Source organism: Salvelinus alpinus, chromosome 32, assembly GCF_045679555.1.
Source record: "Salvelinus alpinus chromosome 32, SLU_Salpinus.1, whole genome shotgun sequence".
Lineage (NCBI taxonomy): Eukaryota > Metazoa > Chordata > Actinopteri > Salmoniformes > Salmonidae > Salvelinus > Salvelinus alpinus.
The window spans coordinates 5,170,519-5,193,195 of NC_092117.1; the positions used below are offsets into that span (position 1 = coordinate 5,170,519).

Sequence of the window (22,677 nt, forward strand, 5' to 3'; positions counted from 1 at the left end):
TTAAAATGTTACATCAACGTTACCTGGTGTACACAGGACTAGTACTGGTCTTGGCCCTGACAGATGCCGAGCTCATTTCTTCGGAAACTTCCTCGTCCTCGTCCACAACCGACAACTCTTCACTGTCTCCTGCGTCACTTCTGCTGGCGAGGGAGATGGGGGAAGGGGGTGAGGGAGGGGTGGGAGAGGGTGAGGAGGGCTGGTTCTCGGCTGCGTCCATCTCACGGTCTTGACTATCCCGACTCTGTTGAGTCTTCGGACCTCCAGAGGGCTCAGGGTATTTGTCTGTTTGGCTGGCCTGCATGGAAGCCTGGTCCTGGGCTTGTGATGTCTGCATTGGCTCCTTCTGGGCCTGGTTTTCTTGGTTGTACTGATGGTTCTGGTATGCCTGTAGCTTGAGCAGCTGGCTATAATCTTCCTCTAGCCTGATGTCTAGAGACTTGGACCTCACCCCACGGGTTGGAAACAAGAAAGGAACCTATTTAAAGAGAGAGATACAACTCAGTGCTCAATGTGTGTGTGTGTGTGTGTGTCTATTTATCTGTGAGCCTGTTTTTCTCTGTGTGTGTCAGTGTGTGTGTGTGTGTGTGTGTGTGTGTGTGTGTGTGTGTGTGTGTGTGTGTGTGTGTGTGTGTGTGTGTGTGTGTGTGTGTGTACTCACCAGTGTGTCAGCATCCAGTTGAGACAGTACTCCAAGAGCAGGTCTGCAGAGAGTCAGGTGGACCTCAGACGGAGGCCCACGGAGCAGGAACAACACCCTCTGTGGATGAGAGGTCAAGGGTCAGTACAAGGAATTTTTTGGTATGTGTGTGGGTCAGTCTGCTGGGGAGGGCTGGGGCATATAGGTCAGGAGTGCTCTGTATCTGCTGCATTTATTTGCCACTGTACTTTGTGCACTAATGTAAAAATGTATGGTTATTTTGGTGGGCCACAGATACATGCAGTACCCCTTTGCCACCAAGCAAACAACTCATTTGCATGTCAACTACACTGCCGTCTCAGTCCGACCGCTGTGTAATCCATAGTTCAGAGCCATAGGTGAGACATACAGAGTTAATTTCTGTTAGATCAGATTAGGGGATTAACTGTGATGTGGCACAGAGAGCAAAGGAGGTAGAGAGAGAGGGCTTAATAAAGCACAGAGCTGACATACAGAGAGATGCACTGCATTCGAACACTAAATTAAACCTCTTTCCAGAAACTAGAACCAAATATTGCATGCACTAGCTAGCTAGCTAGATGACACTAATAGAACTACCTAAACTTTCTGGTTAAAATCTTCGCCTCCTCTTAAGCACCACCTCCAGAAAATCATCACTCGTCAAAATAATCTGTGATGCTGACGCACCAAATCATGATTCGCTAAAAGAACATACAAAAAGACAAAGAACGTCATTAGTGACGCTCTTGCGCCTCATCGGTAGACCACCCCCCTCCCCCCTCTCAGATTCAGCAAGGTACGCCAACATATGAAAATATTTAACGCCGAACCCTAACATACCCTAACATACTATTCTTAACACAACGCTAACTCTAACCACCTCATTCACACTCACCGACAGGACACAATTCTTCATATCTGGCTTGAGGGACCATGAGAAAGAGATTTGTACAAGAAAGACATTGTGTACCTGGTAGCTGAGGCCTTTAACCCATTGTCCATTAACAGCCAATATGACGTCTCCTTCTCTGATCTGTCCTGACTCCTGGGCTGGTTGACCCTGGAAAAGGGTTTTGATCCGCACCACACTGCTGCCCTGGTCACAACCACTGTTCAGCTCACTGATGTAGAAGCTGAAGCCCAAACCGCACAGGCTCTTCTTCAACAGCACCTTCAGAGTGTTGTCTGAGAAGAGCGCAAACAGTCATCATTATTTTAGGAGTGTTTGAGAGAGGGGGAGGGCGATTCCGCTTCACATCATTATTTACATGCACCAACAAGCATTTTCTGCTGTTAAACTCATTTCATTTCATTGTACCCCTCCACCAGACTGGAATGTGTGTAAACAGTAAAACCAAGACCAAGACCGAGTTCTGTACATATGTACGGACGCATGCACACGCACACGCTGACACACACGCACGTGCAGGCACACATTGAGCTATAAGGCTGCTCTCAGGGGACTGGGGGTGTGTCGGGGCTGTCTGTGTCTGTGACAGCCAACACAATGTAGCTGTCAGATAAGTCACAGCCACCTCGGGGGAGTCTGAGTGTGTGTCTGCCTGGTTGTGTGCCTATATGTTTGTGTGTGTGTGAGAGTGTGTGTATGTGTGCCCTCTCCTCTCACCATCAGTGACAAAGCTGTAGTCCTTGGTCTTGCCACTCAAGGTCATCTCCATGGAGCTGTCTCTCCTGAGACTTCCTGATTGGCTCTGTGAAGCTGAGCGGGGGCGATTCGCTCCCGCCTCCAACACCACCTGGGGCTCCCTCTCTAAAAGCAGACTCACCACCTAACACACACACACACACACACACACACACACACACACACACACACACACACACACACACACACACACACACACACACACACACACACACACACACACACACACACACACACACACACACACACACACACACACGCAGGCAGACACACACACACACAGACACACAGTGAACATACACACAGCGTCCACACACACACAACGATCATGCACACAGAAAAAACAAAACAGCTAAAATCACAGAATTATGTCCGACAATAGGGAAACAGTGCTGTTTAGAGACTCATTATGCTAGTGAAGTCATGTGAGAAAATAGCTAGATTTGTTATGTTATTTGTTTTTGACCTGGAATCATGGGATTTACATAACCCAGTGATTGGACAGGGGGTGACTGGGCTAAGCTAAGCTGTCTGTTAACACTATGTTAGAGATGTGGCCCGGGTGTCAGCATGCTAACGTCAGCAAGCCTAAAGGCCGAGGCTAAAGCTCATTAGCAAGGGCTAAAATAACAACAACTGAAAACATATGGTTTGCCCTGCCACTCTCAGAGAGAAAGAGAGAGAAGGAAAGAGAGGCGAGGATAACGAGCGAGAGAAAGATGGAGTGTGTGTGCGTCGTACCTCTCCAGTCTTCTTCAGGCACTCCACGGCCTGTTTGTGTGTTACACCTCGTAGGTTGGACCCATCAACTTCCAGCAGTCGGTCACCTGTCATACATACGCACGTGATTGATTAGTGATGTCTGGTTACCTATTTGAATGTGTGAAGCTAGTCTGGTATTGGTTGATTAGTGATGTTTGGTTACCTATCTGAATGTTGACGCTAGTCTGGTATTGGTTGATTAGTGATGTTTGGTTACCTATCTGAATGCGCCCGTCCTGCTCAGCAGCGGCCCCTGGCACCAGACTCTTGATGTATATCCCCTCGTACCGAACACAGCTGTTCATTCCACCCTGTAGGGCACAACACATACTGTATCTCATATTGTACTGTATATATCATAGCTTCTACCCTTGGCCCTGGCCCTAGCCTCAACACTAACACTGGTGTTGACTCCCCTATAGAGAACATATAACATACTGCATTAAGTATAGGAGACTGCGAGTAGGGGCTATTCAAAGGCACTAGGGATTGTTTTGATCATGACACCTAAACCCTAGCCTGACCTCTAACCTCCACCCTATAGAAGAATGTGTACTGTAGATTGGTGTGACTGAGACAGTAGAAGTATTGTAGGTGGAAATGAGGAATATAATTGCTAGAAGCGACAAAGCAATTTGACTGGAACACTCATGGGTACACATTCTAGTTATTCTGTTTCTATGGCATGGCCAAGGTGTGGAGTTGGGAAGCACTACTGTAACATATATAGATTTACTCACAGCTACACTTATGCCCAGGCTGCCATTGGCCTTATGCAGCTCCACCACAAGCTGTTTCCTGGCTGTCAGACTGCAGATAGAGGGAGACCTGGAACACACCTCCTGGAGGGGGAGGGGGAGGGAGAGGGAGAAAGGAGGGAAAGAGGGGGAGAAAGTGAGAGGGACAGAGAGAGAGATAGGGGAGGTGGTAAGAGGTAGGGGAGTGTGTGAGAGAAAGAGAGAGAACATGAACGAATGCTATCACGTCGTGAATTCTACAGCTCTTGTTTACAATAACGTCATACAAATAAACGTATTCCACATTTCCTGAACTCGAGCCTTAATCAAGTTATCCATTAGCCACGAACATGACCGGCTAACCTATTATCCCATTAAGTCGCCATTCCCGAGTCTCTTGAACAAGTAGAATTTTCCAAGAAAATCACATCCTATCCTATACCACACAACCATTCTGTTAAGGTTGTCAATAGCGTGAAACACACACAATTCATATGAACAACACAACCCTTCACTTGACCTCCTCACACAAGGGTTTCCAGCATACACAGCTTTCGACAGCTGCTATGCTATAGCTATATCATTGACTTAATGAGCCATTCGCAGTTTCTCTGTACTTAAGGGTGTTTCTCATACAACCGTGCTCTACACGTTCACGCTCAGAGTTCGTTCTCCATGAGCGTTCTATTGAGTACGTTCTTGTGGGGGACGAGAGTGTGGAGAACGCATCAAATATTACAGTTGATATTGCACTCGCACGCCGTTGCTACCGTATTCCCTCACGCTGCACATTCCCATTCACTGAACCTGCTTCCAGCCAGGACAATGGCAAAAGAGATGAAACAAGATATACATAAAGCAAACTTTTTACTTCATAATTACCAGCTAGCTATATGTGAATCGTATTAATCTAGCTAGAAACTGTGTCATGGCAACAGTAAAGCATCCTGAGACCATTCATGTGTGGGGTTGCTTCTCAGCCAAGGGAGTGGGCTCACTCACAATTTTGCCTAAGAACACAGCCATGAATAAAGAATGGTACCAACACATCCTCCGAGAGCAACTTCTTCCAACCATCCAGGAACAGTTTGGTGACGAACAATACCTTTTCCAGCATAATGGACCACCTTGCCATAAGGCAAAAGTGATAACTAAGTGGCTCGGGGAACAAAACATCGATATTTTGGGACCATGGCCAGGAAACTCCACAGACCTTTAATCCCATTGAGAACTTGTAGTCAATCCTCAAGAGGCGGATGGACAAACAAAAACCCACAAACTCCAAGCATTGATTATGCAAGAATGGGCTGCCATCAGTCAGGATGTGGCCCAGAAGTTAATTGACAGCGTGCTGGGGCGGATTACAGAGGGCTTGAAATAGAAGGGTCAACACTGCAAATATTGACTCTCTGCATCAACATCATGTAATTGTCAATAAAAGCCTTCGACACTTATGAAATGCTTGTAATTATACTTTAGTATTCCATAGTAACATCTGACAAAAATATCTAAAGACACTGAAGCAGCAAACTTTGTGGAAATTAATATTTGTGTCATTCTCAAAACTTTTGGCCACGACTGTAGAGTAAAATCCATGTGCAACACAGCAAAATAAGCTGACCGAAAGAACTTTAAAAAAAAGTTTCCTGGAATCCATCGCCAGCACTTGTCGGCAATCGCAAACGCCATCAACACAAAGTTTGTCAAGATGTCCTAGTCATTTCCACTCCACAAACATTCAGCTGTCTCCTTTCCTGCCAGCCCCCTCACTGCCCACCATTTCATTGGGGGATCTGTATAGTAGACTGGCCTCCATCAACTGTCACAAATCCCCTCATCCTAGACATGATACCTCCAAGAATATTGAAGGACTTTGCATGTGAGATCAGCGTTCCTCTCTGTGACATCATTAACAGGTCCTTCACATAAGTTATCATCCCTGGACAATGGAAAGAGACCACTGTTGTCCCCATACCGAAATCTACCCCACAAAACATTGAAGAACTGAGGCCGATCTCATTAACATCTCAACTGTGAACAGTTTGCTGCACACTGGATCCTGAGGGACATCACGCCAAAACAAGATCCTATGCAGTTTGGCAGCCGACAGAACTGCTCCATGGCACACTGTCTGGTCAGTATGATGAACTTTGTAACACTTTACTTTAGGTGTCCTTATGAATGCATATCAATCAATCAAATGTATTCATAAAGCCCTTTTTACATCAGCCGATGTCACAAAGTGCTGTACAGAAACCCAGCCAAAACCCCAAACAGCAAGCAATGCAGATGTAGAAGCACGGTGGCTAGGAAAAACTCCCTAGAAAAGCCAGAACCTAGGAAGGAACCTAGAGAGGAACCAGTAATAAAGCCTTTATAACAGCTACATAACACATTATATCATTTGTCATAAGCAGTTTTGAATTGTTATGAGTAACAGCACAAGATGATATAAAACTAGTCGTAATGGGTGTTCTAGACGACTGTTCATCCTGTTGTCATTTGCTTGAATGTCAACTGCTAATAACAACTGCTATTACACAGTCTGCATGACAAATATGTGATTACATGCTACATAAGAGTCTACATACCAGGTGTTATAACAGGTGTTATGTCATTTACCAACCTCTGTGTCACAATATTACATTTAAATGAAATTATTGGCATCATAACCATGTCAAATGCCATTAAAGTGTGTACAGACTCTTTAACCTCAAACTCTGACGCCCTCTGGTGGCATTTTCTAAACAACACATAACATTGTATACTACCCTCATTAAGTACATTTCAGTTTCAAAATTATCCTACAAACACATGCTTAAAAAAGTCCTACAAACACATGCTTAATACTGTTAGAAAGTGCAGAACTGTGAGAACACAGAGGCCAGTGCACTTCAGAGCTAAAACCAAGCTATGAGGTCGAGGGAATTGTCCGTAGAGCTCCGAGACAGGATTGTGTCGAGGCACAGATCTGGGAAAGGGTATGAGAACATTTCTGCAGCATTGAAGATCCCCAAGAACACAGTGGCCACCATTCTTAAATGGTAGAAGTTTAGAACCACCTAGAGCTTGCAGCCCGGCCAAACTGACCAATCATGGGAGAATGGCCTTGGTCGGGAGGTAACCAAGAACCTGATGGTCACTCTGACAGAGCTCCAGAGTTCCTCTGTGGAGATGGGAGGACATTCCAGAAGGACAACCATCTCTGCATGGTAGAGTGGCCATACGGAAGCCACTCCTCAGGAAGAGGCACAAGACAGCCCGCTTGGAGTTTGCAAAAGGCACCTAAAGGACTCAGACCATGAGAAACAAGATTCTCTGGTCTGATGAAACCATGACTGAACTCTTTGGCCTGAATGCCAAGCGTCACGTCTGCAGAGCATCTGGCACCATCCCTACGCTGAAGCATTATGGTGGCAACATCATGCCGTGGGGATGTTTTTCAGCGGCAGGGATTGGGAGACTAGTCAGGATCTAGGGAAAGATGAACAGAGAAAGGTACAGAGCGATCCTTGATGAAAAGCGCTCTGGAGCAGGTTAGGACCTCAGACTGGGGCGAAGGTTCACCTTTCAACAGGACAACGACCCTAAGCACACAGCCAAGACAACGCTGGAGTGGCTTCGGGACAAGTCTCTGAATGTCCTAGACTGGCCCAGCCAGAGCCCGGACATGAACCCGATCTAACATCTCTGGAGATCTGAAAATAGCTTTGTAGCAACACACCCCATTCAACCTGACAAAGCTTGAGAGGATCTGCAGAGTAAAATGGGAGAAACTACCCAAATACAGGTGTGCCAAGTTTGTAGTGTCATACCCAAGAAGAATCGAGGCTGTAATCGCTGCCAAAGATGCTTCAACAAAGAACTCAGTAAAGGGTCTGAATACTTATGTAAATTTGATATCAGTTTCAATTTTTAATACATTTGCAAACATTTCTAAAAACCTGTTTTTGCTTTGTCATTATGGAGCATTGTGTGTAGATTGATGAGGGGGAAAAACAATTTATTCCATTTTAGATTAAGGCTGTAATGTAACAAAATGTGGAAAAAGTGAAGGGGTGTGAATACTTACCGAATGCACTGTAAGTACAGTGCCTTCAGAAAGTATTCACACCCCTTGACTTTTTCCAGATTTTGTTGTGTTACAGACTGACTATAAAATGGATTAACTTTAGATTTTTTGGGTCACTGGCCTACACCCAGAATACCCCATAATGTCAAAGTGTAATTATGCTTTTGGAAATTGACAAATTAATTAGAATGAAAAGCTAAAAGTCAATAAGTATTCAGTCACTACAAAGATACAGGCATCCCTCCTAACTCAGTTGCCAGAGAGGAAGGAAACCACTTAGGGATTTCACCATGAGGCCAATGATGTCTTTAAAACAGTTAGAGTTTAATGGCTGTGACAGGAGAAAGAACTGAGGATGGATCAACAATATTATACTTACGAGACGGAAGCCTGAACAGAGTAAAAATATTCCAATAAAGGTACTAAAGTAAAACTGCAAAAAATGTCCTGAATGTCCTGAATACAAAGAGTTATATTTGGGCAAAATCCAACAACACATCACTTCATCATGTTATGGGTATTCTTGTCAGCAGCAAGGGCTAGGGAATTTGTTGAGGATAAAAAAAAAAAACGAAATAGAGCTAAGCACAGAGAAAATTCTAGAGGAAAACCAGGTTCCGTCTGTTTTCCAACAGACACTGGGAGACAAATTCACCTTTCAGCAGGACAATAACCTAAAACACAAGGCCAAATATACACGGCAGTTGCTTACCAAGATGACATTGAATTTTCCTGAGTGGCCAAGTTACAATTTTGACTTAAATTAGCTAGAGAATCTATGGGAAGACTTGAAAGTGGCTGGCTAGCAATGATCAACAACCAACTTGACAGAGCTTGAAGAATTTGAAAAATAATACATGTGCAAATATTGCACATTTCCAGGTGTGCAAAGCTCTTAAAGACTTACCCAGAAAAACTCACAGCTGTAATCGCTGCCAAAGGTGATTCTAACATGTATTGACTCAGGGGTGTGAATACTTATGTAAATAAGATACACTACATGACCAAAAGTATGTGGACACCTGCTTTTTGAACATCCCCTTCCAAAATCATGGGCATTAATATGGAGTTGGTCCCCCTTCTCTGCTACTGTGTAACAGCCTCCACTCTTCTGGGAAGGCTTTCTACTAAAAGTTGAAAATTGCTGCGGGGACTTGCTTCCATTCAGCCACAAGAGCATTAGTGAGGTCGGGAACTGATTAGGCCTGGCTCGCAGTTGGCATTCCAATTCATCCCAAAGGTGTTCGATATAGTTGTGGTCAGGCCAGTCAAGTTCTTCCACACCGATCTTGACAAACCATTTCTGTATGGACCTCGCTTTGTGCACTTGGGCATTGTCTAACAGAAACAGTAAAGGGCCTTTCCTAAACTGTTGCCACCAAGTTGGAAGCCTAGAATCCTTTAGAATGTAATTTTATGCAATAGCGTTAAGATTTCACTTCACTGGAACTAAATCCCAGACCATTATTCCTCCTACACCAAACTTTACAGTTGGCACTACGCATTCGGGCAGGTAGCTTTCTTCTGGCATCTGCCGAACACAGATTTGTCCATTGGACTACCAGATGGTGAAGCGTGATTCATCACTCCAGAGAACGCATTTCCACTACTCCAGAGTCCAATGAAGCCAGTCTTTACACCACTCCAGCTGACGCTTGACATTGTGATCTTAGGCTTGTTTGCGGCTACTCGACCATGGAAACCCATTTCATTAAGTTCTTGTGCTGACGTTGCTTCCAGAGGCAATTTGTAATTGGGTATTGACTGTTGCAACCGAGGAAAGATGATTTTTACGTGCTACACCACTCGAGGGGCCAGTTCTGTGAGCTTGTGGTCTTCAGTAAGGCAATTCTACAGCCAATGTTTTCCTATATGGAGATTGCATGGCTGTGTCCTCAGTTGTATACACCTGCCAGCAACATTATGGCTGAAATAGCTGAATCCACTAATTTGAAGGGGTGTCCACATACACTACTGTTCAAAAGTTTGGGGTCACTTAGAAATGCCCTTGTTTTTGAAAGAAAAGCACATTTGTTGTCCATTAAAATAACACCAAATTGATCAGAAATACAGTGTAGACATTTTTAATGTTGTAAATGACTATTGTAGCTGGATTTTGTAGCAGATGTAGCAGATTTTTTATGGAATATCTACATTGTGTACAGAGGCCCATTAACAGCAACCATCACTCCTGTGTTCCAATGGCACATTGTATTAGCTAATCCAAGTTTATCATTAAAAGGCTAATTGATCATTAGAAAACCCTTCTGCAATTACGTTAGCACAGCTGAAAACTTGTGCTGATTAAAGAAGCAATGAAACTGGCATTCTTTAGTGTAATGAATACGCAGGGAGAAAAAGGTATAGATTCCCGCACAGAGCGCGCAGATGTTTATTAACTTCTTGAGGATAGGGTGCAGAGTTTTCACTTAGGGAAAAATAGCGTGCGCAATTTCAACTTCGTGCTACTCATCCCCAGAATATAAGATATGCATATTATTAGTAGATTTGGATGGGAAACACTCTGAAGTTTCTAAAACTGTTTGAATCATCTGTAAGTATAACAGAACTTATATAGCAGTCAAAACCCTGAGGACTAACTTTTTTCTTTTTAAGTTCCTGTATGTTCAATGGTTTGTTATGGGCAAACCAGAATTCTAATCAGTATACACGTAGTTCCTACTGCTTCCACTGGATGTCGCCATTGTATGGAAAAAGGTTAAGGTTTTTCCTTAGTTAACAGAGAAAGATATTGACCCGGAAGTGGAGTGACGTCGTTTGTTTATGTTTGAGAGTTGAGCAAGACTTGAAAAGTACCGTGAGTTTGTTGATATCCTGTATTGAAAACAGATTGACCAGTCTTCAATTTGATCGATTATTAACGTTTACAAATAACTTAAGTTGTATTACAAAAGTACTTTGAAATGTTTTGGCAAAGTTTAGAGGTAATTTTTTTTATATTTTGTCGTGATTTTGCGCAAATTGAACGCTGTTTTTCCTGGTACAACGGCGCCAAATAAATGGACAATTTGGATATATATGGACGGAATTAATCGAACTAAAGGACCATTTGTGATGTTTATGGGACATATTGGAGTGCCAACAAAAGAATCTCGTCAAAGGTAATGCATGTTTTATATTTTATTTCTGCGTTTTGAGTAGCGCCGGCATGGTTGAAATATGCTACACTCTCTTTGTTGACATTGTGCTATCATCAGATAATAGCATCTTATGCTTTCGCCGAAAAGCCTTTTTGAAATCTGACATGTTGGCTGGATTCACAACGAGTGTAGCTTTAATTTGGTATCTTATATGTGTAATTTAATAAAGTTTGATTTTATAGATTTTTTTTTGAATCTGGCGCTCTACATTTTAACAGGCTGTTGGGACGCAAGCGTCCCGCGATCCCAGAGAGGTTAAGCCTTTGCAGAAGGCAGGAATCATGGTCACAGGCAGTCAAAAAACAAACAATACCTCAACCCTACAAACAGAAAAAAAATTTACTAAAAAGGGAGCTGATGAGAAACGAACACAATGAAAGACAGAGCTACGTTCCAGAACACAAAGAAACAGGGCTACAAGGAAGACTCCTGATGACCCAACGGCACAGGAGGGTGGAGCGGGAGGGGGAGCAGAGGCGGACGCCTACCTCGGGGGCGAGGTCCGGCAGGCTGGTTCGACGAGGTCGTGGACTGACCCGACATTCTGCGTCGAGGCTGATGTCCAATGGGTCTGTTCGGGGGTTGACCCCGAGGTTAGGGAGCGAGACGATCATGGTGAAATGCCTGAATCATATCTGGGTCGAGGATGTCTTGGTCGGGGACCCAGGACTGGTCTTCAGGGCCATAACTTTCCCAGTCCACTAAGTAGTGGACTGGATGCGACCTCAGGCGTTTGGAATCAAGGGTGACCCGTATGGCGTAGGTAGGTTCCCCTTTGACGTCCAACGGTGGGGGCGCACTGCGGGTAGAGACTGGAGGATGAAGAGGACTGTAGGGGACCGGTTTTAAAAGAGACATATGGAAGGACGAGGATATTTGGTACTAACAGAGGTAACTGGAGGCGGCACGTGACAGGGTTGATGCGATGGGTTATCTTGAAGGGATCAATGATGAGAGGACATAACTTTTTGCAGGGGAGGCTTAGCCGGATGTCTCTGGTAGAGAGTCACATGCTGTCCGGGGTGAAAGAGTGGCGTAGGTCGGCAGAGTCTGTCGGCAAAGCATTTCTGGGTATTAGAGGCTTCCTGCAGATGCCGGTGAGGGGTCTCCCATACCCTCTCACTACGCTGAAACCAGTCGTCGAAAGCTGGGACAGTACCAGGCTCCGCCTCCCAGGGAAACATGGACGGTTGGTAACCAAGAACACACTGAAACGGAGTAAGGCGGAGGGATGAGTGCATGAGTGAGTTCGGAGCGTATTCGGCCATATACCGACTCCAGTCGTGTGGAGAGGTAGAACATTGTTGGCGGTGGTACTTCCCTATTTCTTGGTTTAGGCGTTCCGTCTGCCCGTTGGTCTGGGGGTTGTACCCGGAGGAGAGGCTGAGGGCGACCCCTAGTCGGTCACAAAAGGCTCGCCACACCCGGAAGACAAACTGGGGCCTGCGGTCAGAGACGATGTCCTCTGGAATCCCATACAGACGGAACACCTGCTGGAGCATACACTCTAACTCCATGGCGTTAGGTAGATGAGGAAGAGGATCCAAACAACACATTTTTGAAAAACGGTCTACTAGGACAAGGATGGTGGTGTTACCAGAGGATTCAGGAATGTCTGTGATGAAGTCAACAGCTATGTGGGACCAAGGTCTGTGAGGGATTGGCAAAGGTTGAAGCTTCCCGGAAGGGAGATGACAAGGGCTTTCGGTTTGGGCGCAGACTGGACAGGAGAGTACGTAATCCCTTATGTCAGATGCCAGTGAGTACCACCAGAACTTCCGGGCTAAAAGTTTGGTGGATCGTGCAATGTCCGGATGTCCTGACCCCAAGGACGTGTGACACCATTGCATCAGTTGGGGTCTAACAGCTACTGGTACGTAACTCTTCCCAGCTGGTGTCTCAGGAGGAGCCGGGTCTGAGGTTAGGGCTTCTTGTATGGCAGAGTGAACCTCCCACTGTACTGGTCCCATAATGCAAGAAGAATGAAGAATGGGTGTAGGGTCGGAGTTACTGGTCGGAAGGTCAAACTGGCGGGAGAGAGCATCAGCTTTTACGTTTTTCTTACCAGGGATGTAAGTAACATGAACATGGAAGCGTGTGAAGAGAGCCCTGCGGGCTTCTCTGGAGTTTAACCTCTTGGCCCCTCTGATATATTCCAGTTTACGATGATCTGTTAGGACGAGAAAGGGATGTTGTGCGCCATCCAACCAGTGGCGCCACTCCTCGAGGGCCAGCTTGATGGCGAGGAGTTCTGTTCAACACATCGTAATTCTTCTCAGCGGGGGATAACTTCAGAAGGCACATGGATGTGATTTGGGAGGTGTACTCCTACTTCGGAAGCATCCACCTCCAGGGTGACAGGAAGGGTCGGATCAGGTTGGCGAAGGACAGGAGCTGAGGTGAAGAGACGTTTCAAGTTGTTGCACGCAGTCAGGGCAGTATCAATCCATTGAAGGGTTCCGGGTATTTTGGCTGGTAAGGGCAGTGAGGGGAGCTGCCGTAGAACTGAAGTTCCGAATGAACCGGCGATAGAAGTTGGAGAATCCAATGAAACGTTGGAGTTCCTTAACGGTGGTGGGTTTGGGCCAGTTACTGACTGCGGTGACTTTGTTCTCATCCATGCTGACCCCTCCAGGTGTCAGTACGAAGCCGAATAAGTTTACAGAGGTTACATGGAAGGCACTCTTTTCAGTCTTCACATAAAGGTTATGGTCAAGGAGCCGTTGAAGAACCTTTTGCACATGCTGTATGTGTTCCTTCAGGGAGGAATACATCAGGATGTCATCAATGTAGACGATGAGAAAGCGGTTGATCATATCCTGGAAAACCTTGTTCATAAAGGATTGGAAGATGGCAGGGGAGTTCGTAAGGCCGTAGGGCATGACCAGGTATTCGTAATGCCCTCGAGCGGTGATAAAGGCCGTCTTCCATTCGTCTCCTTCACGTATACGGACAAGGTTATATGCACTTCGCAGTCGAGTTTAGTAAAGATGTTGGCTCGGCCCACTTACTCAGGGGTCGCTGGGATCAGAGGGAAACCGTTCTTGACGTCATTCAGGGAACGATAATCAATACATGGACGGAGACCACCGTCCTTTTTTCCAACGAAGAAGCTCAACGCAGCCGGGGAAGAAGGACGAATGAAACCGTTTGAGTGATTCAAGAGGACCACAATGAAAAAAGTCCCAGACTTTATTGTGTGTTATCCTCAATGATTTTATTCATGTGTATGTATGGCTTTTAAGTTGTATGTGTGCTTGTTTTTTTTAAATGGTCGAAGTAATAAACTAAACTAAACTCAATGTAGGTCTCCATTGCCTCATTTTCCGGGATAAATAGGGGGTAAACATGGCCCTTCGGTGGGGACACTCCAGGGAGTAAGTCAATAGCACAGTCTCCTGGGCGATGTGTTGGTAGAGTGGAGGCCTTGGTTTTGCTGAAGACATTTCTGTACTGGGCGTATTCATATGGTATGGTGGGTGCCACTGTCGAGGCAGAGTCCTCAATGGTGGTGGGTAGGCTGAGACAACTGGAGAAGCAGGTAGAAGACCAGGACAGTAGTTCACCTTGTTGCCACGAGATGGCAAGGTCGTGACGACAAAGCCAGGGGTGTCAGAGAATGAGTGGCTGTTTGGGGGATGAGTTGAGCGGTTTCGGTGTGGAAGACTCCAATCTGGAGGGTGAAGCTCTGTGTCAGGTGCGTGATGAAGCCCGTGCCCATTGGCTGCCTGTCCAGGGTGTTAATCCTTAAGGGAAGGGTGACAGGTGTTAGATCGATGTCAAGCTCTTGTACTAGCTGATGATCGATAAAATGACCCGCTGCTCCCAAATCTATCAAGCCTTCTAGGTACTTGGTAACCCCCTTCACGGTTATCAATACTGGGACAGAGAATTGATTCTGGGAGATATTTAGAAATAAGGACATGCCTACCTGCATGACAGCAGGGGGACCCTTCTCATCGCTCCGTGGGGGGGTGAACAGGGCAAGGGCTGAGTAGATGATCTTTCCCTCCACAGTATAGGCAGAGCCCTTCTTGGATCCGCTTTTGACGTTCAATACACGAGAGAGGAGCATGGCCCAACTGCATGGGCTCTGGAAGACTGCATGGGATGACAAAATCGTGGAAAGAGAAGGTTTCGTGTTCCTGGGTGGCAGAGTTCTTCGGCGGTCGGCGATGAGGTGGTCGATGGAGATGGACATAAGAAAGTATTGATTTAAATCCTGAAGGTCACATCTACAGGCCAGCTCTGCCTGAAGTTCCCTGTTGCGCCCTCTTTGGTAGACGGTAAGTAAAGCAGCCTCATTCCATCCACTCCCTGCAGCCATGGTGCGGAAAACAAGGGCATACTCGGCAGCTGAATTGCGTCCTTGTTGAATGAGGAGGTCTCTTATTGGACGGCCGGAGGGAGCGTGATCGAATACCTCTTTGAAGAGGGTGTGGAAATGGGTCTTGGATGGTTGGCAGTCCATATGGTGGCCCAATCCAGGGCTTTGCCTGTGAGTAGAGACACAACAAAATCCACCCTGCTCTTGTCGGTGGTGAAGTTAGTGGGGTTGTACTCAATGTATTTGCTGCGTTGCATCAGAAATCCCTGACATTTCCCAGGTGAACCGTCATATTTTCCAGGCATGGGTATGAACGAAGGAGTGCTATGGGTTACAATACCTGGCATCGGAGGAGTAGGGATAGGCTGGCGGAGAAGATGGCAAATTTCCTCCATAAGCTCCTCTTGCTGGGTTAGGCGCCACTGTAGCTCGGCTGAATCCATTCCATTTTTAGGTGAGGTATTCTGTAATGAATACTCAGGGAGAAAAAGGTGTAAAAACAAACAATGCCTCACAACCATTCAAACAGAAAGAACTGAACTAAATAGGGAGTTGATGAGACCAGGTGAGAAACGAACACAGGTGAAATCAAAGAACAAAAATGAAAGACAGGGCTAAGTTCCAGAACACAAAGAAACAGGGCTATGTTCAAGAACACAAAGAAAAAGAACTAAGAAAAGAAAAGAAAAGCAGAACCTTACATTTAGACTAGTTGAGTATCTGGAGCATCAGCATTTGTGGTTTGATTACAGGCTCAAAATGGCCAGAAACAAATAACTTTCTTCTGAAACTCATCAGTCTATTCTTGTTCTGAGAAATTAAGGCTATTCCATACGAGAAGTTGCCAAGAAACTGAAGATCTCGTACAACGCTGTGTACTACTCCATACACAAAATAGTGCAAACTGGCTCTAACCAGAATAGAAAGAGGAGTGGGAGGCCCCGTTGCACAACTGAGCAAGAGGACAAGTACATTAGAGTGTCTGGTTTGAGAAACAGACACCTCACAAGTCCTCAACTGGCAGCTTCATTAAATTGTACCCGCAAAACACCAGCCTCAACGTCAACAGTGAAGAGGCGACTCCGGGATGCTGACGTTCTAGGCAGAGTTGCAAAGATAAAGCCATATCTCAGACTGGCAAAATTACACAGACACTGGACAGAGATATGGCTTTTTCTTTGCAACTCTGCCTAGAAGGCCAGCATCCCGGAGTCGCCTGTATGCCTATGTAGATATTCTAATATACACCTATATAGATATTCCATTAAAAATCATCCGTTTCCAGCTCAATAGTCATTTACAACATAAAGCTGCGATCGGTCGTAATACAATGGGATTACTGAATAAGCTCAGGCTTTCTAGGTCCGTATCCTATAAATGGTTCAGCCAACGACTCTCATCTCCCCAAGATGTCAGAATGAGTGATAACAGGTGTAGGAACTGTGCCTACCTTGTTTTTGGTGTCGGCTCCTGTTTCACTGATTCTGAATATCTAGTTTGCCTGTAAATCGTGGTGAACCCTGCTCGCAGCGCCAACTGTTAGGTTCTAAATTAAACGAGTAAAAACTCACAATCGATTATTAAAGCTCAAAACAAGTTTATTCACCCAATGCATCAGACAGCTCAACAGACAAAGACATGTTCCCACCAGCACAAGTGTATACATACCCCAATTTAGGTGAAGTCTCCTCCTTCCCTCTAAACATTACATCTTTATTGCTAGGCAGGAAGTACAGTGATCTGGGTAATAAACTGTACCTTCTCCCTTAATGTGACCTGACGTCGGCCCCCATTCCTCACTAATCCACAGCTCTCCACCCTTATCAGTGACCGCAACCATGTGATTGCCTTTCCGTTACCCAGTAACATTCCAAGCCCCTGGCTCATATCCAACCTTAATTGCCTCTACCATATGCATTCCTCCTACAGATAACCATTCACTTTTGGTGTAGCACCCAGACTGTGGCCATTCTCCTTTCCATAGGATACCTGATGTCTAACAATAACGTGTTCTGACAGAATGTAAACATTCTACATTCCCCTCTCTCCCTCAGTGACATGAATAAGGATATTTCATATTTTCAAGTTTAGAAGTCTGTCACGCCCTGGCCTTAGTATTCTTTGTTTCCTTTATTATTTTAGTTAGGTCAGGGTGTGACATGGGGAATGTATGTGTTTTTGTATTGTCTAGGGTGGTTGTATGGTTTAGGGCAGGGGTGTCAAACTCATTCCATGGAGGGCCTAGTGTCTGCTGGTTTTTGTTTTTTCCTTTCAGTTAAGACCTAGACAACCAGGTGATGGGAGTTCCTTACTAATCAGTGACCTGAATTCATCAATCAAGTACAAGGGTGGAGCGAAAACCCACAGACACTCGGCCCTCCGTGGAATGAGTTTGACAGCTGTGGTTTAGGGGGTTAAGTAGAGTAGATGGGTTTGTGTTTAGTGTAGGTGTCTAGCTGTGTCTATGGTTGCCTGAATGGTTCTCAATCAGAGACAGATGTCATTAATTGTCTCTGATTGGGAGCCATATTTAAGACAGCCATAGGCACTAGGTTAATGTGGGTAATTGTCTATGTTGTACGTTTGTAGCTTGTGTGTGCACTTACGTCTTTAGCTTCAGTTTGTTAAAGTGTTCGTTGCGTGTTTTTCCTTTTCTCTAAAATAAAAGAGAATGTATTTTGCACACGCTGCGCCATGGTCCACTCTCTCTCAGCAAGACGATCGTGACAAAGTCAGAACCCATCAGTTCCATCTCTGTATTTGTCAGTTAACAATGTCTACACTGTATTTCTGATCAATTTGATGTTATTTTAATGGACAAAAAATTTGCTTTTCTTTCAAAAAACAAGGACATTTCCAAGTGACCCTAACCTTTTGAACGGTAGTGTACCTTTGTATATATAGCGTATATCTGTATTTCATTTTCAATAAATTTGCAAAAATTTCTAAAAACATGTTTTCACTGTCATTATGGGGTATTGTGTGTAGATGGGTAAAAATGTTTTAAATTAATTTAGAATCAGGCTATAACACAACAAAATGTGGAATAAATCAACCTTTCTGAAGGCACTGTACATAGACCAATAACAAAAAAAGATCAAAATCTCTCAGCCAATAACAGCTAGTTTTCAGATTACATATCCCTCCTATTAGGTCCCTCCCCACTCAGACCACTCCCAGACAGTCCTAGCTAAATTACTGCCTGAGAAACATTGTTTTGCCGAAAAGCATGAAAAAATGACAATTTTTATGAAAATAAAAATAAATATTACAATAAAGTACTTAATTGTTACCAATAAATTATTTTATACTGAGATAAAAATGGCTGAATTGGGCCTTTAACACCATAACAAAAATGTATTAATATACCAGCATTACCTGAGCATCCAGGATCCGGACCACAGGGATGTGGAGTCTCTTGCCTTGTTTAGGTGTGGCCAAGTTGGACAGAGCCAGTGCTTCCTCCAGCTCCTCCATGGCTGGTTGGAATTCTGTTCCACTCAGGCTGGTCTGGCACCCAATGCCCCTGTCCAACATCAGACTCAGGGTACTGGTTGCCAAAGAAGTCTTACTGTCTCTCAGAGAATCTGCATGGGAGAGAAGGGACAAAGGGGTGCTTTTTACACTAATGAGCAGTAGCGAGCCATGCCAAACCAAGCCGTACTGAGCTGGCCTGGTTGCTGGAAACGTGTGAAAAAGACGATGTTGTCATGACTCTCTCGGTTAGGATCACAGGACGACAGATAGCCCAAACCCCCTCCTTCCCACAGGAGAGGGGAAGTTTGGCCGGTTTTATGACTTAATGACCGGTCGTAAACTTTCTCTCTCTTGCACTGCAGTATAGAGAAGTTAAAAATAGAGAGAGAGAGACTGTGCCGCCAAAACTCCAACATGGAAAGTCTGAGCCATTACTGCAGTAATCAAATAATAAAGTTTACTTGTTTTGAAGAAATTTAAAAGTCTCTCCTTTTGATTACAATAATAATAATTCCACGACATTCTCTCAAATAGAGAATTTGTGAACATAACATTTCAATCAGGAGAAACGACAGTCCATTTGAATGACCTGAAACATGACATTTCTACCTTTAGATTTTGTGGCATAGCAAAAGTTAAGATATCAGACAGGGGAGGTGATATAAAAAATACTCTAAGCAAAAGAGAATGTTTTGGGATTTTCACCCTCCAGACATTATTTCCTAGAGGTCTTAATGATGAAATGCCTATGTATGTTAAGTTGTAAATGTGAATATGAATAACGCCCCCATTTCAGATTACTCTGACGTTTTTCTTGCGCTGCACCCAAAGATTTTTGAAAACTTGCTTGGTAGGTCGATGTCCTCATTGTGGTTTTACAGATGTGTTTAATACGTTTTATGTACACAGTTTATTTGAATGTTTATGAAATGCACATTGTTTTATTTGGTAGCACTTTTCTTTTTTTCCCCTCGACACCAACCCCATTTGTATGCGTGGTGGTAATATAAAAACTCACAAAAGCTCTGACGAAGGCCGTGGAATATTTATTAGCTTATTATTAGCTTATTATTAAAGAGCAGTGTTACTACCAAGGGCAGTGTGCTGGTTTCTTCTTCTTTCTCACTTAATTCAACTGCTACCATTCACCTGCAAAAAAGATAGCTCAGATGTGCGAGTGCCATTTGAATTTGACATTCTTCAAAGTAGCCACCCTTTTCCTTGATGACAGCTTTGCACACTCTTGGCATTCTCTCAATAAGCTTCATTAGGAATGATTTTCCAACAGTCTTTAAGGAGTTCCCACATGTCACGCCCTGACCTTAGAGATCCTTTTTACTCTCTATTTTGGTTAGGTCAGGGTGTGACTAGGGTGGGTACTCTAGTTTTTGCATTTCTATGTTGGCCTGGTATGGTTCCCAATCAGAGGCAGCTGTCTATCGTTGTCTCTGATTGGGGATCATATTTAGGCAGCCTTTTCCACCTGTTTTGTGTGGGATCTTGTTTTTGTATTGTTGCTTTTGCCCTACAAAGCTGAACGTTTCGTTTGTTACTCTTTCTTGTTTTTTGCCAGTTATCCTAAATAAAAATGATTAACCTACCCCATGCTGCATCTTGGTCCGACCATCCTTCCAACAACGATCGTTACAGAAGATCCCACCACCCACTGACCAAGCAGCGTGTCCAGGAGGAGCAGGGATCCTGGGCCTGGGAGGAAAGCCAGGAGTGGAGGACATCCTGGACGTGGGACGAAATCATGGCAGGAGACAGAAGCCTGCCATGGAAGCAGGCGGAGGCAGCGAGGGAGCAACAACGACGACACCGGGGTTTGCGGCCACGACGGAAGCCCGAGAGGCAGCCTCAAAAACAAAATTGGGGGGTGGCACACGGGGTGGTCGGTGTGAACCACAGCCAGTCTGGGAGATGAAGGTGAACTTGGAGGGGAGTGAAGGGAGTGAATCAGAGACAGTTAATAAGGAGTTGATGGAGAAATTGGAAGGAGAGAGTTATGAGAGAGCTGTTGTGTTGGTGCATGAGGCACAACATTCGCCCTAAGGAGCGTGCTAGCCGTCTGGTGAAGACTGGGCCGGCCCCACGCACCAGGTCTCCAGTACGCCTCCCCAGCTCTGCACGTCCTGTGCCAGCTCTCCGCACTCGCTTTGAGGAGCGTGTTATCGTTCCGGTACAATGTGTGCCGGTTCTACGCACCATGTCTCCGGTGCGCCCCCACAGCCCGGTACGTCCTGTGCCAGCTCCCCGCACTTGCCGTGCGAAGGTTGTCATCTGTCCAGGACACGTTGTGCCAGCTCAACGCTCCAGACCTCCAGTGCGCCTCCACAGTCCGGTATGTCCTGTGCCGGCCCCACGCTCCAGGCCTCCTGTGCGTCTCCCCAGCCCGGTATGTCCTGTGCCTCCAGCGAAGATTGGCAGTCCAGAGCCTCCAGCGACGGTCGGCAGTCCAGAGCCTCCAGCGACGGTAGGCAGTCCAAAGCTTGCAGCGACGGTCGGCAGTCCAAAGCCTCCAGCGACGGTAGGCAGTCCGGAGCCTCCAGCGACGGTCCGCAGTTCGGAGCCTCCAGCGACGGTCCGCAGTCCGGAGCCTCCAGCGACGGTCTGCAGTCCGGAGCCTTCAGCCTCCAGCGACGATTCCCAGTCCGGAGCCTCCAGCGACGGTTCCCAGTCCGGAGCATCCAGCGACGGTTCCCAGTCCGGAGCATCCAGCGATGGTTCCCAGTCCGGAGCATCCAGCGATGGTTCCCAGTCCGGAGCCTCCAGCAACGATCCATGGCCAGGAGCCTCCAGCGACGATCCATGGCCCAGAGCCTCCAGTGACGATCCATGGCCCGGAGCCTCCAGTGATGACCCATGGCCCGGAGCCTCCAGTGATGATCCATGGCCCGGAGCCTCCAGTGATGATCCATGGTCCGGAGCCTCCAGGGAGGGTTCCGAGTCCGGAGCCTCCTGCGAGGGTTCCCAGTCCAGAGCCTCCTGTGAGGGTTCCGAGTCCGGAGCCTTCTGCGAGGGTTCCCAGTCCGGAGCCTCCTGCGAGGATTCCCAGTCCGGAGCCTCCTGCGAGGGTTCCCAGTCCGGAGCCTCCTGCGAGGGTTCTCAGTCCGGCGCATCCGGCGACGATCTATGGTCCGGAGTCCACGGCGATGATCCACGGTCCGGAGTCCCCGGCGACGATTCACGGTCCGGTTCCTCCGGCGACGATCCACGGTCCGGAGTCCCTGGCGACGATCCACGGTCCGGATCCACGGTCCGGATCCGAGGCTAGATGCCCACCGGGACCCTCCCCCATAGAGTCAGGTTTTGCAGCCGGAGTCCGCACCTTTTGGGGGGGGGGGGTTTCGTTTGTTAGTCTTTCTTGTTTTTTGCCGGTTATTATAAATAAAAATTATTAACCTACCCCAAGCTGCATCTTGGTCCGACCATCCTTCCAACAACGATCGTTACACCACATATGCTGAGCACTTACTTTTCCTTCACTCTGTGGTCCAACTCATCCCAAACCATCTCAAATGGGTTGAGGTCGGGTGATTGTGAAAACCAGGTCATCTGATCATCCCTCTCCTTCTTGGTCAAATAGCCCTTACACAGCCTGGAGGTGTGTTGGGTCATTGTCCTGTTGAAAAACAAATGATAATCCCACTAAACACAAACCAGATAGGATGGCGTATCGCTGCAGAATGCTGTGGTAGCCATGCTGGTTAAGTGTGCCTTGAATTCTGACAGTGTCACCAGTAAAGCACCCCCACATCATCACACCTCCTCCTCCATGCATCATGGTCGGAACCACACATGCGGAGATCAT

The 22,677-nt window shown here is 46.1% G+C and overlaps 1 protein-coding gene across 1 annotated transcript in view; it reads right to left on the reverse strand.

Moving 5' to 3' along the window:
• Positions 1-16: 16 nt before the first annotated feature.
• Positions 17-22,677, reverse strand: part of LOC139562162 (FERM and PDZ domain-containing protein 2-like) — a 39,471-nt gene continuing 16,810 nt past the window's right edge. Inside the window, exons 13-20 of the mRNA XM_071379563.1 lie at positions 18,765-18,973; positions 3,830-3,931; positions 3,307-3,400; positions 3,069-3,154; positions 2,289-2,451; positions 1,632-1,846; positions 662-760; positions 17-478 (exon numbers count right to left, since the gene is read on the reverse strand). Of these exons, the coding sequence (XP_071235664.1) occupies positions 20-478; positions 662-760; positions 1,632-1,846; positions 2,289-2,451; positions 3,069-3,154; positions 3,307-3,400; positions 3,830-3,931; positions 18,765-18,973 (1,427 nt within the window). The 3' untranslated portion in view covers positions 17-19. The remainder of the gene's footprint in view (positions 479-661; positions 761-1,631; positions 1,847-2,288; positions 2,452-3,068; positions 3,155-3,306; positions 3,401-3,829; positions 3,932-18,764; positions 18,974-22,677) is intronic.